We start from the raw sequence: 19,394 nt of genomic DNA, 5'->3' as shown, positions 1-19,394 counted from the left end.
TTAACTTTGTAACAATGCATTTTACAGCTGATCCAAGAGGCTTTTCAAATTGTGTATTGAGCATAAGTAGGAATATTTTCTCAATACATAAAGGACTTCTCTTTACACATCTGGAGATTTATAGCTATATTTCACAAAGCTGTGTTATGGTCCCTGTTTAAGAGCAGCTGGTGAGACACTTCCTGTTTGAAAATGGGTCTGTACTTAAGTGCCATTTTTTGCTACTTTGTACTTTCACTCCACTACATGTATTTAATACCTTTAGTTACTTTACAGATCTGGATGAACGATGTGAAATATAATCAAGTGTTAAATCAGACTTTAGTTCCACCTGGAGTAAATTCACAAGCTACCCTGCAAAGTCATTGAAACTAGCTGCGCCTTTACCAGCTTTAATAACACTTTAATGATCAATCATTATAAAAACATATCTATTGTTCTGAAATGGACCAATGTTTTGGTACTTTAACTATATTTTGATGCTGATACTTTTCTACTTTTACTTGAGTAACATTTTGAATGCAGGACTTTTACTGTACAGTAACAGAGTATTCCTACACTCTGGTACTTCTACTCAGTTGTTAAGTCAATTAGTTTGTCATTCAGCACAGAAAACAACCTAATACACTACTTCCAGTATAATTCAATGAACACACATTGAAATATAACCTTTGACCTCATTCACACAGTACAACTGAAGTATTCTTAGACATATTGTGTGTGTTGGGACGTACTATGAGATTGCACATTTGTTCACTGTCTCATAGCATATTTTAGTTTACTCAGTGCAGACAGGTTGTATTGAATCTTGCAGACACTGCCCTTATTTTAACCTCTTATTCCTTGAGCCAACTCCCTGTTAGAGAACGTGCTATTCAAGCATTGTGTCGCTAACAGGTGAAGGTATGTCACCATTGGTTGACAGTTTGAAAGGTTGAGCTATTTTGATTCCTTACTATGTTATCATTAAATAATGCCAGATTAAATTAGAATCTAATACAAAAAGTGGTCATATAAATTAGTTACTATTTGTTTCATCTGTAGAACAACTGAACATCCACAATTTGCTGCCTTTTTATAGGAGATGTATATTTGTACTGCTGTATTTCTTGGTTTCAAAGAGTTGTTGTTGTTGGTAGAAACCACGGATTTGTGTCTCTTTTTGTCGTCTTTCAGGCGGTGGGGGGTTGGAAGCGCAGTCCGTCGTCTCGCCCCTCCAGCAGGGCGGGGTCAAGCGAGGATCTGCTCTCTGATTCGGCGAGCGTGGCGTCCGACATCAGCGACTCCTCCTTCAACTTCAGCCTTCTGGGGAAACGCATGCTGGCTCCGCCCACTAAGGTAACACACCTGTTCAAAAGTGGTCTACAACAGGGGGAGAGAAACAAGTCAAATCCCTTGCAAGCGTACACATACTTGATACATTGATTTGATCACTTTGGGGGGGATTCAAGTCCATCTGAAAGGACAGAGAACAAGAATCCATTGGTCGATGTGATTGCTCTTTTATCCCATAATTTAAGTCGTTTTAAAATAGTTTTTATGTTTTATAATAGTTTATTTGATTTTGCGTATTGACTGGTTAATGTGCCATTTCGTTTGTGTTTTACGACCGCTGTATTCCTCTGCCTGTGTTTTGTTTTGTGTTCATTTGTTGTAACTTTGTTCATGCTGCCCTCTTGGCCAGGTCACTCTTGAAAAAGACTTTTACCTGGTTAAATAAAGGGTATATAAATTGACCTTGATACTGATTTCTAGTCACACAGCTCCACCTGCAGACCAACACACTAAATGAAACTGATATTATCTTATTATTAACTTACTTTATGTTTCATGTTTTGGTCCGTTAGAGTGCTATGAGGAACATGTCAGGTGTGAAAGCTCCACCTCTTCAGAGGAGGAGGGTGACGGAGAGGAACAACACATCCTCTTCCTAGGGCATATGGCACTCTCAACTCTTTCCAGCACATGCCGGGGCCCTGCCTGCCAGTAGCTTTGCCGATATCTGTGTTGATAGGTAATAGATTAAGAGCGGTAAATCAGCTTAGAAACAGGAAGTGCTCAAACGTTTGTGTGAGGTTATCAAATTTAGCAGTGATTCCATGTCAGCCACAGCTTGTCACAAATGTTTTTACTGATAGTGTATTTAACAAACTTAAACTAGCTTTATTAAATGTCAGGTCTTTGGCAGGAAAAACATTTTTAATCAATGATTTTATCACTGAGCACAATCTGGATTTTATGTTTTTAACGGAAACTTGGATTGAACAAAATAACAGTGCAGCTGTTCTTATCGAATCAACCCCTCCCAACTTCAGTTTTATGAGTCAGGAAAGAATGCATAAGAAAGGGGGTGGAGTTGCTATTTTGTTCAATGATGCCATTCAATGCAGGAAGACATCTTATGGGGACTTTGCTTCTTTTGAATATGTGGCCCTTCAGCTGAAATGCTCCTCTCGAGCTCTGTTCCTAAATATCTATAGACCACCCAAATACTGTGCAAGCTTTTTTGATGATTTTACTGAACTGCTGTCTATAGTGTGTATTGACTTTGACCGTCTAGTCATTGTTGGTGATTTTAACATCCATGTTGACAACCCCCAGGACAGAGGGGCTAACAAACTGTTTTGTGTTCTTGATAACTATGGACTGACTCAGCATGTGGCGGAGCCCACGCACAATAAGGGGCACACTCTGGACTTAATTATCTCAAAGGGTCTGAATATCTCAAAGGTTGTGGTGACTGATGTTGCACTCTCTGACCATTCCTGTGTTTTCTTTGAGAGCTCTATTTCTGTTCACAAAAATGTTCAGAAAGAGGTAACCACAAAGCGATATTTAACTGAAAATACTAGGGAAATGTTTACTCATAATTTTTCATCCACACTTGCCCCTGTTAACATCTCAGTAAATGAGCTAGTAGATCATTTTAATTAAAAAATGTAAAATGTTATAGATACCATTGCTCCAACTAAGGTAAAGGAAGTGATTAGCAAGAACATATCTCCATGGAGAAAGGCCATGACCGTGAGAACAGAAAAAAGAGAGTGTCGAAAAGCTGAACGTAGATGGCGAAAAACAAATCTCCAGGTTCACTTTGAAATCTATAAAGAGAGACTTGGCCTTTATAATTTGGAATTGAAAAACGCACGACAGTCTTTCTTCTCTGACATCATAACCAAAAACAAAAACAACGCACGTGCCTTGTTTGCTACCGTCGACAGACTAACAAACCCCCCAGTGTCAGTAGCCTCTGAATTTCTATCCACCAGGGCGTGCAATGATTTTGCCTCCTTCTTCACTGACAAAATTCAGAAAATTAGACAAGCAGTCAGTGCCTCTGCATCAGGTACAGGAAATGTGTTGTCCCTATGTCCACCTAATATCAATTCAAACACCATGACACAATTCCATCAGATTAATGGTAAAAACTTAGAGGACATTATTCAACTTCTGAAATCCTCCTCCTGCTGCCTTGATATTATTCCAACAGGATTTTTCAAAGATGTTTTTCCTTGCATGGCCTCAGATCTACTTCATATAGTAAACACATCTCTTCACTCAGGTATTTTTCCAGAGGCCCTGAAAACTGCAGTCATTAAACCGCTCTTAAAAAAGAATAATCTAGATGCTTCAGCAATGAACAATTACAGGCCAATATCAAACCTGCCATTTCTAGGTAAAATCATTGAAAAAGTTGTATTTCAACAGTTGAGTAACTTCTTGCATTTAAATAACTCTTTGGATGTGTTCCAGTCAGGATTTCGTCCAAACCACAGCACTGAGACTGCTCTTGTAAAGGTCTTCAATGACATCCACTTAAACACAGACAGTGGCAGAACTTCAGTGTTAGTATTATTAGATCTCAGTGCTGCGTTTGACACTGTTGACCACAACATATTACTAGACCGACTAGAAAACTGGTTGGGACTTTCGGCAACAGTTCTAAATTGGTTTGAGTCCTACTTAAAGGACAGACAAAACTTTGTTTCTATAGGTAAATACACATCTGAGTTGACAAATATGACATGTGAGGTACCTCAAGGCTCCATCTTGGGGCCTCTTCTCTTTAACATCTACATGCTACCACTGGCTCAGATAATGAAAAACAACAAAATAAGTTACCATAGCTATGCGGATGACACACAAATTTACGTAACAATTTCACCAGGAGATTATGCTCCAATTCAAACACTGAGTAAGTGCATTGAACAAATCAATGACTGGATGTGTCAGAACTTTCTCCAATTAAACAAAGATAAAACTGAGGTAATGGTTTTTGGAGCCAAGGCAGAACGTATAAAAGTTAGCGCTGAGCTTCAGTCTGCAATGTTCAAAACAACAGATGAAGCCAGAAATCTAGGTGTAGTCATGGACTCTGACCTGAGTTTCAACAGTCACATTAAAACAGTTACTAAATCAGCCTACTATCACCTAAAGAATATATCTAGGATTAAAAGACTAATGTCACAGCAGGATTTGGAAAAACTTGTCCATGCTTTTATCTTCAGTAGACTGGACTACTGTAATGGTGTCTTTACAGGCCTCACTAAAAAATCTATTAGAAAGCTGCAGCTAATTCAGAACGCCGCTGCTTGAGTCCTCACTAACACTAAGAAAGTGGATCACATCACTCCTGTTCTGAAGTCCTTACACTGGCTTCCTGTGTGTCAAAGAATAGATTTCAAAATACTGCTGCTGGTTTATAAAGCTTTGAATGGTTTAGGCCCAAAATACATTTCTGATCTACTGCTAAATTATGAACCATCCAGATCTCTCAGGTCTTCAGGGACTGGTCAGCTTTCTGTCCCCAGAGTCAGAACTAAACATGGTAAAGCAGCGTTCAGTTATTATGCTCCAAGTATCTGGAACAAACTCCCAGAAACCTGCAGGTCCACTGCAACTCTTACTACTTTTAAATCCAGGCTGAAGACTTTTCTTTTTGCCGCTGCTTTTAATTGAACTATTCACATCTTAAACTGCACTGTAACTTTTAACTTTTATCCATGTATTTTTTCTTTTAATGTTTATTTTATTATCTTTTCTTTTTAATGACTGATTTTAAATGCCATTTTCATAATGTCTTCCATTTTTGTAAAGCACTTTGAATTGCCTTGTGTTGAAAGGTGCTATATAAATAAACTTGCCTTGCCTTGCCTTGCCTTGCCTTGCCTTGCCTTGCCTTCCTCGTCCTCAGTGTCCAGCTTCAACTCCAGCATCTCTCTGTCCCCAGCCAAAGGTACGCTGACATAATGTAAAGAGTATCCATGCTGTGTGAGGAACTTACAAAACTACACCATTGGCAACAAAATCTGACCACTTTTCCTTAAACTAAGTAAAAAAATGCCATGGGGTTAAGGGAAAAACGTGAAAGATAATTCATCAGGACTAAAGCTCCTTACACACCAAGCCGATTTTTGCCGTCGATAGATGTCTGGCCATCGATGAGCGTCCTGTCGCCCTACTCAGATTGTTGTGTCCCGCCCCGTCGTGTCTTTTCGGCCGTGCCGACACCTTCCGCCGCGGATTCGACATGTTGAATCGGGAGGCTGTCGGCAAAAGGCCGTCGGCTACAGAAATCACTCTGATTGGCTGTTCAGCTAGCGAATCAGTGCATGAGAAGCGAAACGGAAGTGAGGGACCCAAACAAACGATTAAGAAGGCAAATCTGAGATTTCATTTAACTCCAGCTCTCGACACAGGTTCGGGAAAGCCCCATGAGCTTCTCGCTGTAGAGTGAAAATGGAACGCACACGCTATATTTGTTGTTTGTTTATATCATGCAGTCTGTTCTTCTTCTCTCGGTGTATCACGCAGTCTGTCTTCCGGTTGTTGCCTCTTTTGAATGACGAATACACACTACCGCCGCCTGCTGGTAAGGAGAGTTATTGCCACTCACGCATGCGCAGTTCGTACGTGCTGCTTGGCCGTCGGCTGAAGTCTTTGCGGTGTGTTCCAGTGCGACTGTTGGCCAAGACGCAGGAGACGTGAGGCGACACAACAGTCGTGTTCTTTGGTGTCAGATTGGTGTGTAGGGGCCTTTAGGGAAAGAGACTGCACTGATAATGGGAGATGGGAGGAAAACATTACATTACAACATATTTCTTGGTTTAGAAAAAACTACACCCTTTGATGGTTTCCTTTAGGAAAATGAAACTCAAGCTAATGAGAATGAGAAGAAAATACGGTCTCACTCCTGTAAAGCAGCAGCAGATGAAAAGTGACGTGCGTCTGGGTGAGGAAACAACCATTTTTCAAAGATGGACTAACAACAGAGTTTCTAAATACTTTCCCCTATGCTCTCTTATCACGGTCTTTCCTGCTGGCTTTATAAACATAGACAAATAAAGGTCTTCTTTTCCAAGGTTGGAATTGAAATAATGTAAAAGGAAACGTTGCTTACCCTCTTGTCCACTCGTATTAATCAACATGAATCCCGATTAGTATGATAGTATGAAACTGTTTGTATAAATAATACTTTCACTACTTCAATTCAAACATGTTGCGTTAATTAAAGCCTGGGAAACACCATGAAATGCTCTTTAAATGACCTAATTTGATCAAGATTTGACAGTTCCCAAAAACATATAAGCACTTAAGCAAGTTATGGAATAAGTTGTAAAATGCTTAATAAGCACAGTGGCTTATACGATCTTTATTTGTCTGTCAAAGTATTTAAAAAAGAAAATGTTGAAGCTCAGGGTGTCCGCGGGGTCTTAAAAAGTATTAAAAGTTGATGAATCAATTTAGCGAAAATGAAGGCTATTAAAAAGTATTAAACTGCATTTTCCAAGGTATTACATTTTGTAGCTTGTTTTCAATAAGTATATCAATGGTCCAAAGAGGTTGTATTCTACAGTGTGCCTGAATGTAATCATTGCGTAGGTGTGTAGTGTGATTCTGTGTAGTTTATTTATGGCATCCCGTTGGATGTGACGTCATCTGAACAGGACATCTCACGCTCACTGCTTGATAGCGCGCGAAGGTCCGTTTACGCCGGTTGCTAAGCAACATCGTTATGGGGAAATGCAAGTTTGCGTCCAAATGGTTGGAAGATAAGGAGGAAGGACAATCAATACTGTATATAGTGAATGTGAGGTAAAGTGTGTCGCCAATGTAACCGGTTAAAACTCGAAGTGGCGATGAGGTCTTAAAATGTATGGAAAGGGTCTTAAAAAAGGTCTTAAAAGGTTTTACATTCGTCTTCAGGATTCCTGCATATACCCTGAAGCTCTTTCCGTATCGGTTAGAGAGACCGAACAGCTCTTATCATGGCTGCCATTTCAGGTTCATTTCTCTCTGTTAGAAACCTTCCTGCGAGGAAAAATACTATCCGACTGTAACCCTGTTGTTGTGTCTCCTCTCAGGTAGACTGAACTCCTCTCTGAGCGGCCCCGCCCCCAGCAGACCGGCCAATCAGAGCCGCCCTCGTCGCTCCACCATCAACACGGAGCCAACATCTTCCTCCACCATCGCTGACCGCCGCTCGATGTCTCTGCAGAACAGGAAGCTGTCCGAGGTGGAGCGCGTCAAAGTGGTCAGATCCACGCCGCTGAAGAGGTCCGATTCCACGCCGGTGCAGCTGACCCCGTTAAGAGAGGGTTGGAGAAGAGCACCCGGCCTCTGAGCGCTCTGAGGAGCAGATCCAGACCTGAGGCGCTCGTCCTTCTGACACCAGGCGGAGGATTCAGAGGAGTCCGCAATGCAGACGGTGAGAGCAGTTTTAATAGGAGCATCAGTCAAAGTCGACTTTATTGTCTATCTTTCAGTTTGTGTGTACAGACGGAGAGATCAAAATACCGTTTCCCACAATCCTGAATACAAATATATATAAAAATATGTATATCCAGGGTTCGAGTTACGTGGGAGCCAATGGGAGCTGAGCTCCCATAAGGAGGGGCCTGAGCTCCCACGGACCCAGTAAATTTAACATCTGTGGGGGTCGCTAATATACATTACCAACAACCATTATTTTGATCACAAATAATGCATTTTTCAATGTAATGAGTATTATTTACGTTAACGAGGTAAATAGGCAAACAAAACAACGTTTTCCAAAAGAACTACGCATCGTATTCTCTCTTGAATGACAATATGCCTGCACTTCACCTCTAAGGTGCGCAATAAAATATTGCGCAATCTATGCCTGTGAGGCTGTGAACGTGCTGCGCGCGCCCGAAGAATGAACCGTTATATCAACAGACATTCAAATATATTGACAGGATACACACATACATACTATGAGTACCGTAGGCTAGCAGACGATTAGCATGCCGCCCAAAAAAAGGCCACTGCCGCCGACGGGGTCTACAAGCCTGGCTAGTTTTGGTTTTCTCACAAAGAAACAAAAAACAGCTTTTGACAACCAAAATGCACCTGCTAGCGTGACAACTAGTACTAACCTTGCTGCTACGGAGGATGCTGTCTTTGCTAGCGGACCTGATGCTGTTGAATGTGGGACCACCAGCACACACGTAGAAAGTTCCGAAGCAGAGCGGTATGAGGAGGCAGGAGGTACTGCTACAGAAGGACCGCCACTTAACTGGGGACACAATCAGTGGAGATCCTGGAAAGAAAGAAACCCCTGGCTGTTTTCAAAGGAGGGTGGTCTTGGATGCCTCGTCTGTAAGGAAACCAAGACTCTCTTACTTTCGGAGAAAAAATATGGAACGCATTTGGCGGATGCCTGGATCAATGGGACTGTGAGTAGCCCTGTGCAGAAGCAGTTGCGAAAAAATTTTTACATACACCGCGACTCTATTGCTCATAAACGAGCTGTTGAAATAGCGGAGCTCAAACTAAAAGAAGTGCTTCCGAAGAAAGTTGCAGAACTCAGCTCCAGCATGTTTAATGAGACAGCTAGTTCGTTCAGGGCAGCCTATACTGTCGCTAAAGAAAGGTTGCCTTATACAAAATTGAATCCCATTATGCAACTTAATGAAATGAATGGTGCGACAGTCGGCCCTGCTCACAGATCCGATCATTCATGTGCCCAGATTGTAGAGCACATTGCACAAGAGATGAAAAAGACATTTATTTCTAATATCAAATCACTTGATTCCCGTATTAGTCTAACACTAGACGAAAGCACAATTCATGGACGCGCATACATGATTATTTATGTCAGGTGCGATGTCACTGGGAATGGAGAATTGGACAATGTGTATTTTGACATTGTTGAACTGGACCAGGGCACTGATGCAGAGTCGCTGTGTAGCGCACTGAAAAACAGCCTCCAGGCGGGGGGAATGGATGAAGAGTTTCTTCGTAAAAACCTAATTAGCATAGCCACAGACGGTGCTGCCGTGCTAACCGGGAGACAGACTGGACTCATAGCCAGGCTGAAAAAGGATTTCCCTCGTCTTCAGGCAGTTCATTGTCTAGCTCATCGTTTGGAATTAGCGGTGAATGATTCATTGAAGGCTGTGGCAGGCTGTAATCATTTAGAGTTTTTCCTCGCTAAACTCTATTCTCTTTACCACCAGTCCACGAAAAACGCCAGGGAGTTAGAGGAAGCGGCTGCGGAACTGAACATGCAGATTCTGAAAATCGGACAAGTCTTTACAATTAGATGGGTTTCCAGCAGTTACAACACTGTCAAAGCTGTGCTGAAGGACTTCCCAGTGTTAGCACATCACTTTAAATCTGCGAGTGAAGATGGCTCACGTTCTGGTGCAGAGAAAGCCAAGTACGCTGGTTTACTAAAGCATCTGACATCCACTGGATTCCTCACTGATTTAGCGACAATGAAAGACGTGTTACGTGAACTACAAAGTCTCTCTCTGAAACTACAGAAACGCGACACGTCCCTGGTTGATGCAAGCCGCTACATACATCAGACGATCGAGGTGCTCTCTGCCACGAAGGACAACGATGGGAAAACTGAACTAAAAGTCAAAGCGGGCATAACAAGCGGCCAGTTCAAAGGGGTTGATATTAGAGAAACTCAACCTAAAGTAAAGAAGTCCCAATTTTACCAGTCAATCATTGATAATCTCACCAGGCGTCTTCCCGATAGTGAGCTGGTAACTATGTTGAAGCCTATGGATCAGCACTTCTGGCCAAAAGAGAGGACAGAGCTTGTTCTGTTTGGAGAAAGGGAGGTGGGGAAGTTTGCTAAACTTCTCGGAGAGTCCGCAACTGAAGCTGTCAGTGAGTTCAGAGACTGGAAACTACAACAACAAGGCAAGGAACATCAGGGTAAAACCTTGAAAAGACTGATAGTGGCGAGCAACACTGTTCTTCCGACATCTGCAGAGTGCGAGAGGGGCTTTTCTGCATGCAATGACACCGACTGTAAGACCAGGAACCGGCTGCGAGCCAGAAGCCTCAACGCATTGTTGTTTGTGGATTTAAATGGGCCTCCTATCAACAAATTTGACCCTTTCCCATTCATCCAATCGTGGATAAATAAAGGACATCGGACTTCCACATCATGGGTTCCAGGACCGCGACCACAGCCTGCTGAAAACAGACCACTTTGGGCTATTTTATCTGCGTAAAGGTATGGGCGTGTGTGTGTCTGTGTCTGTCTGTGTGTGTGTGTGTGTGTGTGTGTGTGTGTGTGTGTGTGTGTGTGTGTGTTTGTTTGTTTGACCACGTAATTAGCAGTGAAGTCAGTCTCTCTCTCTCTCGTTTTATCTGTGAGAGCTAATTTTTGTATTTTCTTTATAGCTCTTACGTTGTTATTGATTGTGTACGAGTTCATGTGTTTGAGCATGCGCAGTCTGTCCTGAAGTTGTGGAGAGAGTAAAACGTAATAAACGGAGGCGCTGTTTGTGACGCTCCACAAGTACAGAGTTCCTGAGTTTTTGTGATTTTGTAATTATCTTTGAAGCCCTAACACATCAGACACTAATTGTATACTCACAAGGGTGTGCAATATATACCATCAGTTGGAGTCTGCACCTCCAAGGTGCGCAATACATTATTGCGCAATCTATGCCTGTGACTGTGCGTGCGCGCCTGCACGCACGCGCGCATGCGCTAGTTTTAAAGACCCCCATAGAGCTCAGTTTATAACTCGAACCCTGGGTATATCCTTTTGATACACACAATCAAGACACATTTATACATATGCACACATTAAGACATACATAAAAGCACAACAATCAATATATAGAAAAAACAGTCACTTCAATATGTTTGTATGTATGTTTATGTTTCTCATTCTGCCTGTGATGCAGCACCTCTTTTCACCCTCTGTCTGAAACCAGAGCCCAGTTTGCTCTGATTGAAACTCCCTCTGGAGGGAACACACTAGGGCTGTGCGATTATGGCAAAAATCATAATCACGATTATTTTGGTCAATAATTGATATCACGATTATTAAATACGATTATTCATTGACTTTGAAAACATCCATTTATTGAACTTTAAAACAAATACAAATAATAATTTGAACAGTATCTTTTTAACTGTTGATTACCCTGAACGTATAATTCAACTGAAAAACCAATACAAAAATAAATGATACATTTAAATAAATAATATCAAAATAATAAATACCAATAAACAAGATCAACAAATATTTTGGAGCGCACTTCCACAAGCTACTAAACATATATAAATATGATAAATACAAATAAATGAGACCAAAATTAATTAGATCAAATATGTTGCAGTGCACGGTCACAACCTAGCAAAGCTAAATAATTGTTTTTTTCGATTATGTTGTTTTCGTAATTGTGGCAGGCCAAAATCGTGATTGCAATTTAAAATACGATTAATTGCACAGCCCTAGAACACAGGGATTCTAGCCTTTTAGCAGACTAAAAACCTGTATAACAAACTACTGGAAAGAGCAAACTCCCAAAAAGCAGAGTAGGGCCGCTTCAAAGCGAGCTAATCACCAAGAGCAGACTTGATGCTACGCTTTGACACATTATTTATCAGATATATAGACCTATTTCATTTTCCATTCCCTCTTCTTGTATGTTTTGACATTCAACAGGACTGTAATAAAGTAATCAAAATGACTGCATGAGACCAAATGCAGAATTCAAAGCTGCAGCCCTTTCTGTTATACCGCCACAGAACCTCCCTGTGGTAAATGAAGACACACTTAATGTTTGACTTTAGAAAGTTTAGGAGTAACAGTTCTGGTCCTTACCTTTTAGAAATAATCGGCTTGAATTTAAATGTCTTTGTTCACACCAAATAAAACAAAGTCTTTATTCTGTTTCACGATCTCATTGTGTTCTTGTTTTAGCTCCAGAGGTCTCAAAGATGTTGAAGCCAAAGGCGCTGACGTCAGTGAGCAGCGTGGACAGGTAGGTGGCGCTAAATACTCCTTTTTAAAAGAGCAGCTTTTACCATCATCTGTCCTGTTACTCTGCTGAGTCTAGATCTGAAGTAGTTTCACATTTCCGATATTACGTCATATCGGACGCAAATCTGGATCAGCTCCGTTGTAGCCCCGTTTTTAGAGATTTGGGTACGGAGGAAAAGAGAGAGGGTTTTATTTTCTGACACTGCATGAGTTCCCCGACACACCGGGGACACATGTTTATGTATAAAAGATATCAACAAGTGCATTTTCCATGATAGGTCCTCTTTAAAAATAATCAGATTTGAAATGTACTTCTGTGTTGCGATCGCGTCTAAATGTGTTTTGGGGGAAACGTCCGGGCTGCAAAGTAACCAGTACGTTAAGAGCCTTTCAGTTCCCCCCAACAATTTGTATTGAAATAAATCAACATGGAACCAGTAATCACTAACTTTGTTTCCCCCGGCCCCTTATCGGAGAACACCCAGCTAGTAAATAAAAAGTCTTACATTTGAGTATGACCCAAGCCCCCAGGAAGTGCGCCGGACTCAGATGAAAATATTCGTGCTGGCCAAACGGCGGTACTACACTTCCTTTTGGTTGCCAGGCCCAGAAACACTTTTTCCCATTGACTTACATGGGGAAAGAGTGGTCTGTAAATCGTTGGATAATTTTTTTTAAACTAAATAAACTACCCAGTATGAACACTTGAATAGCCCTTATTAAAAACATTCGTTCCTCAAGTTGTAAACATGTGCTAATAACGTTATTCTGTGAGTTATTTCCCTCTGCATTATGAACGCGCATCTAACCCACGGGACCGCGCCGCCCGGCACGTTCATGTTACGTGTTCAGCACTACATGCGTTTATCTTTACCCATGGATGCACAATAAGAACGGACCCATATCGCCTTACTGCCAGCCCACGGAGCTGTAATAATGGATATATTGCACATGTTTGCTGTAATTCATCATTTGTAAAATATTATACTACATGGGCTGTATGATTAAATCTTGTACCGTAAATGTTGTATTAAATAAAGTTAATATTACCGACGTAGATTAACGTCCCTGTAGCTTCTTATTGCACTAAGAAGCTTATTGCACTGTATATATATACATATATATATATATATATATATATACATATATATACAGTGCAATAATTCTTTCATGCTAAATGAAGCTCTGTTGCTTGGATATCACTAGATCCTGTTACAGTGTAATATAAAAGTACATAACGATTGATGTGTAAATTAGCATAATTACTAGCTAACCGCTAACTGCCGCCTCGTTAATATCAAATCTATCATAATAACAAATTACCACCATTACCATGCTGTCATGAACGTGCGGTGCTGTTACGTGTACGCAAATTGACGTGCTTGATGTGAACGAGCATTTTGGGGGGCATGGTTAAAGTTGCGCATGCGCTATGAGCGCACATACGGGTACTTCTCAGGCATGCCGGGTAATCTGTGACGTTTCGCTCTCTCAAAAGTTGGGCCATTTTATCATCATGCGCGAATGAGCAACTCTCATAGGAATGAATGAGGCCCCGCCTCCCACGCTGTATCCAGTACTTATTATACATCCATGGTATGACCTTGGGCAGATCATTAATCATTTCCCTCTCCTCCTTCTCCTGTAGTCTCCAGAAGTCCTCCGGCCCTCTGACGCCCCCTGCTGTCCGGTCACTGCAGGTGAAACCTCAACGTCCCTCTGCCCTCCCAACCCCCGTGAAGCGCAGGATGTCCTCCATCCCCGTCGCTACGCCCACCACCAAGAGCCGGGCCAGCAGACCGCCGTCCAACCCCGGCTCTGACCCAGACTCTGACCCCGCCCACACACCCTCCTCCACCAGGAGGGACAGGAGCTGCTGGTAAGGCTGCCGTTGACCAATAGGAACACCCCTTGTTATATATATATATATATATATATGCCGTTAATAACTGTGCAATATATACCTGGCTGCTAAATCCTCAGAACTGTTACAGGATGTGTATTTTGTAAATTCTTATTTTCTTATATTTTTTTATCTTTACGTTTTTTTGTACGCATGCTTCTTCGTCAACATTAAGCTGTCTTTGGCTCTTTTCTGCTGTCCCCTCTGTGGGACTAATACAGGTATTCTGATCGCTGCTATAAACCCCATACAGAGGTCTCAATGGACACATTTTAGAAATGAGATGCTGCACAAGTCATGTTGGTTTCCCCAATTTCTCAGGATACTCACTAAAGTAAATATTGGACCCATTTGTCACGAGAGAAACAAGAACCATCTTACTTCTGACACTAAAATGGCATTTTATGACATGTCTCAACAACTTCTCGCGAGATTTGGCAACACAGGGAAGGTTTCTCATTTCTCTAATTCCCCTCCTCGACTCCTATCCTCGTGTCTTAGTCCCGCCCACAGGAGATGCGAGCGGAGGAGTCGAGGAGGGGAACCGAGGAGAGAGGAGGAGCACGGTAGTGAACTGTCAACGGGGGGGCGGGGCGCACGCTCGTGAACTTTTAGCGCCGTGTTATGCATGCTCACTGCACCTCGCGGGAGCGCGCACAGCGTAAATCCAAAACTCAGACATTTCAATGATCTGTACGACAAAGTTAGGTTTGGAAACGGTATCATTTCCTTTTGGCGGGCATGCATAACACCGGAGCCTCGCTGCGGGGAGACTTTGGCGCTGTTCCGAGTTTGTTCTAATCTGTCAAAATGACGGACTGCTTTCAGATTTTTCCGTCATTGTTAAAAGAAATCTGTCATAGACGGAAAATATTCGGTTAACGCGACCTCTGACACACACATATTTATATAAATATATACAATTTCAGAATCAAACAAGTATGAGAGCACTCTCATAATAACGTAACACGATCAGAGTCTTGATATATCCCCCCCCCCCTTCTCTGGTCGCTACAATGGGGAATCTCACTCAATTTAAATTACGGCCAAAAGTTTTATTTACAAGTATTAAAGGGGACCTATCATGCAAAATGCACTTGTTGATGTCTTTGATGTGTCCCCGGTGTGTCAGGGAACTCACGCAGCATCAGAAAATAAAACCCTCTCTCTTTTCCTCCGTACCCAAATCTCTAAAAATGGGGCTACAACGGAGCTGATCCAGATTTGCGTCCGATATGACGTAATATCGGAAATGTGGACCCACGGCCCTATCAGAAAGTTGCTATCAGAAACAATGCCCGACTGTTTTGGACGTAATATGGTCAGTGTTTACATTAGCAGAGTGATATATATTATACACACTGCTCTGCTTTCTGCACGGACCTCACAACTGTAAACATTGGGTCGCGATGAAAGCAGTTAATAAAATAATATCCAGGGGATGCATGCAGAGCTGTCATTGGCTGAGATAAGTCCGGCCGTGCCACGACTCTTTTAAACATCTCTGTTGCCGGAAATACATCCGCGGAGGACCCATCAGTGTATCCTCGATCATAGCTCCTCCAGAGAGCCTCCTCGATCCTCGATCCTCGGTCCTCGATGTGCATTTAGAGAAATGAGATGTCCTTCAACATGGCGCGCTGAAATCCATTTCCGGGTCACAACCGGAGGACCGAGGAGTCGAGGAGGGGAAATTAGAGAAATTAGAAACCTTCCGGGTGTTCACATTAGGCTTCTTTTTTGTTTTAGATTGTTTATGTTCGCACCACCAGATACCAAAGCAAATTCCTTGTATGTGTTAACGTACCTGGCAATAAACTTGATTCTGATTCATGTTGATTAGCTGTGTGTGCCCATTTAAGAGACAGAAAGTGTATATCATGTCTTATAATAAGTGGAATTGGCAAATTTCTTCTTGAGAAAATAGAAACATTAAATATCTTCGGACTCATTCGGTTGTTTGTTTTGGTTTTTGTAGCCCCGCCCCCGTGGAGATGCAGGAGGCGGAGCCTGTTGAAGTGCCTGTCATCCAGCCTTTCTGCCTGGAGGAGGAGGAGCTTCCTGCTGCCCCGCCCACCAGCTCACCACATTCCGACCAATCAGAGAGCACAGAGGCTGGAGCACCGAGTCAGGGCCAATCAGAGTGTACAGTTCCTGCAGCACAGAGTCACAGCCAATCACAGAGCACAGTTCCTGCAGCACAGATTGAGAGCCAATCAGAGAGCACAGATCCTGCAGCAGCGAGTGAGAGCCAATCGGAGAGCACAGTTCCTGCAGCACGGATTGAGAGCCAATCAGAGCCCAGCAGGAACCTGATCGAACCTGAAACTAAAGAGGAGAGCCACCACAAGACACAGGAGGTCAGAGGTCACGCAAAAATAAAAACACACACACCTCACATAACTCAACATTTCTTCTGTTTTCAACTGTATTTATTTCTGCCTTTTGTGTGGCAACCAATGAGTGTCTGAGAGTTCACAGATCTTCTTGTTTGACCTGAGAGTTCACTTCACTTCTTGTTTCTCTCCTCAGTTTCTCCTCCTGGATCTCCCCGTTCCGACGCTGCTCCCTCAGGAGAAGATGCTCATCGACCTGAGCAACACCCCCGACCTGATCCGCACCAGCAGCAAGTCCTGCTCCAACTCTCAGGTACTCACACATTACCTTTAGCTGACGCTTTTATCCAAAGAGACTCCCAATAAGTGCATTCAACCATGAAGAAACAAACTCAAAGCAAGATACATGTGCAGGTACATGTCCTCTCTATGAGCCCAACTCGATTAAGTGCTACTCCGACACATCCCTTTACAATATTATATCCACAAACACAAAACCTATAATGTAAAAATATTACACACGCATTACATTTAGGGCTTTTCTGCATAGGAGCCCAAATTAGGCCAGGGGCAGCACTGCAAACACCTAGCTATAAATAGTCAAACCAGAGAATCTGATTCGGCTGCTGTGTTTGTGTTTTTTAGATATATGTATTTGAGTTGTATAAATAAACAAAAAAACTGAAATAAAATAACCTAAGAAGCGACCGTTTGAGTCGGAAGACAAAGTAAATGTAATTTTAAAGCATTTTTTATGCGTTACTTCTGTGTGGTTTAAAAAAACACACCCGGCACAAATTATTCTTATGTTTTAAAATATCTCTTCAGGGGAGCTTTAATAATAATAATAATAATAATAATAATAATAATCTTTATTTGCATATATTGGACTTGCAGTTCAAAGTGTAGACGGTAGACATCTCCTAGAATACTCACAGAATATATCACATAGAATACAGTTACAAGTACAAGACATAAAACAAACTTAAAAATAGCAAAGAATAGACATAATAGGTACGACGTGCTTTAAAAGGAGGATAGTGCAAATACAACAAAGTCAGGTGACAGGTTAAAAGGCAGCAGAAAGCAGGAGTTAGCTTCCTAAAAGGCTAAATTGTACAAATATGTTCTGAGTCCCTGATGACTCGAGGCATTTTGTTCCATAGTTTTGTTCCATAGTTTAAAGGCCAATCTTTAAATACAGTGTTTTCTCTCAACCTGTGTTTATATAAATCTCTATTTTCCTGCAGCTGATCGACCTGACCTCTCCGCTCATCAAGTGGAGTCCTGAAGACAAGAGGGAGAACCACGCTCCGCTCATCAACCTCTCCTTCTGATCTTCCTCTTCGTCCTCTTCATCCTCCTCCTCATCCTCCTCCTCAGGATCTTCCGTAAACTGGACTCTTAATTATTATAATTTAGTAAAAATGACCCCTAAAGTTTTTATCAGCGTAGCCTTAACTGACTATTATGTTTTTTAAATGGTGAAAATATTCAAAGGTTGCAGAAGGTGTTTCTGCACCGGATTGTATTTCTATTGTCTCAGTCTTGCTCTTATTGATGTCTGAATAAATGTTGATTATGTCACGGCTGTTTGTTTACTTTCTGTGGTTATAATATGTCCTCTTTACTTGATTGAGGTAAGAGTTAGGTAGTAAAAAAACACTAGAATATATATTTAATAAACCTCCAATCAAAGATTTTGTTGTAAAGATCTGGCATTTGAAATGATGAAAAATTGAAAAAAATGGTCAAATCTCAGATATTTTTATTTTTCCAGCAAAACAAACTCCTGTAATTATACAACAGATTATTCCAATTCAAAATGAAATAAAACCAGACAAATGAACATGTGTTCCATGATGAAACATAAGAAATCTCATGCTCTATAGACACAGTGTGCTCGCTCTCACAGGGTGGCAGGAAGTGTTTTCTTCTCGCTGCCCCAGCACATTTCGCGCCAAAGTGACTCTTATCGCTGAGTGTGTTTTCCTCAGCTGTTATATAATAAATATACTGCAGGCTTTAAAAGCAGCAGGTTCAGGTGTGTGTTGTTCACCTGAAACATGGCTCTCTTCACGTGCACTATCCTCGTCTTCCTCGCGCTCTCCGACTGCAGCTGGGCTGAAGAGCAGATGAGGAGCTTTGTCATATCTTGACTTAAAGTGGACCTATCATGCTATATTTGAATAATATAGTGTAGGACCATACCTATATAAGGCATATTTAGACTTTTTTTTTTTTCAAAATACCAAACAGATCATGCATTTTAGCCATGCCTCATTTTGCTCAATTTGACAATTTCTAGCTCTGGGCAGATTCAGTGAGAACAGCACCATCTACTGGCCTGGCATATGTACTACAGCGTCTCCAGCGCTTTCTAACGGCAATGGCCGTGGCTGTCTCCTCCTGATTGGTGGAGTTGGCCCAATAGCCGTAGTGCCACCGTCCTGACGTCAGGACAGTGTTCAAATCTGGATCAGTTTTTATCAGATCCGTTGCAGCCCCTTTTTTAGAGATTTGGGTATGGAGGAAAATAGAGAGGGTTGTGTTTTCTGACACTTGGTGAGTTCCCTGGAACACCGGGGACACATATTCATGTATAAAAGACGTACCAAAGTGCATTTTGCATGATAGGTCCCCTTTTAAATAGAACATTTTATTTTTTAATTTCTGATCTAAAATATTTTGATTGCGTTTCGACAATGCATAAACCAAGGGGTGTCCAAACTACGACCCGGGGGCCACATGCGGCCCGTTGCTCACTTTTAATCGGCCGTCAGCAAATGCTAAAAGTATGAATGAATATCAGAAATGTGTGCTTGTCTTACATTTTACGTTTATTATGTTAAAATAAACTACACAGTATTCACGTGTTAAAGGTAGG

The 19,394-nt window shown here is 41.8% G+C and overlaps 1 protein-coding gene across 1 annotated transcript; it reads left to right on the top strand.

Moving 5' to 3' along the window:
• Positions 1 to 1,077: 1,077 nt before the first annotated feature.
• On the top strand, positions 1,078 to 18,094 carry LOC117470751 (G2 and S phase-expressed protein 1-like; the record flags this gene model as incomplete). Its single annotated transcript, XM_034115618.1, is given in 10 exon segments — positions 1,078 to 1,338; positions 1,848 to 1,926; positions 5,180 to 5,236; positions 7,365 to 7,586; positions 7,589 to 7,708; positions 12,209 to 12,269; positions 13,917 to 14,147; positions 16,150 to 16,531; positions 16,704 to 16,820; positions 17,758 to 18,094. Coding segments are annotated over 10 exon segments (1,617 nt in total), but the record flags the coding sequence as incomplete, so codon positions are not given.
• Between the last annotated feature and the right edge of the window lie 1,300 nt (positions 18,095 to 19,394).

This window comes from Trematomus bernacchii, unplaced genomic scaffold, assembly GCF_902827165.1.
Source record: "Trematomus bernacchii unplaced genomic scaffold, fTreBer1.1, whole genome shotgun sequence".
Classification (NCBI taxonomy): domain Eukaryota; kingdom Metazoa; phylum Chordata; class Actinopteri; order Perciformes; family Nototheniidae; genus Trematomus; species Trematomus bernacchii.
Note: the sequence above shows the minus strand (reverse complement) of the source record. Positions and strands in the feature narration are given on the sequence as shown.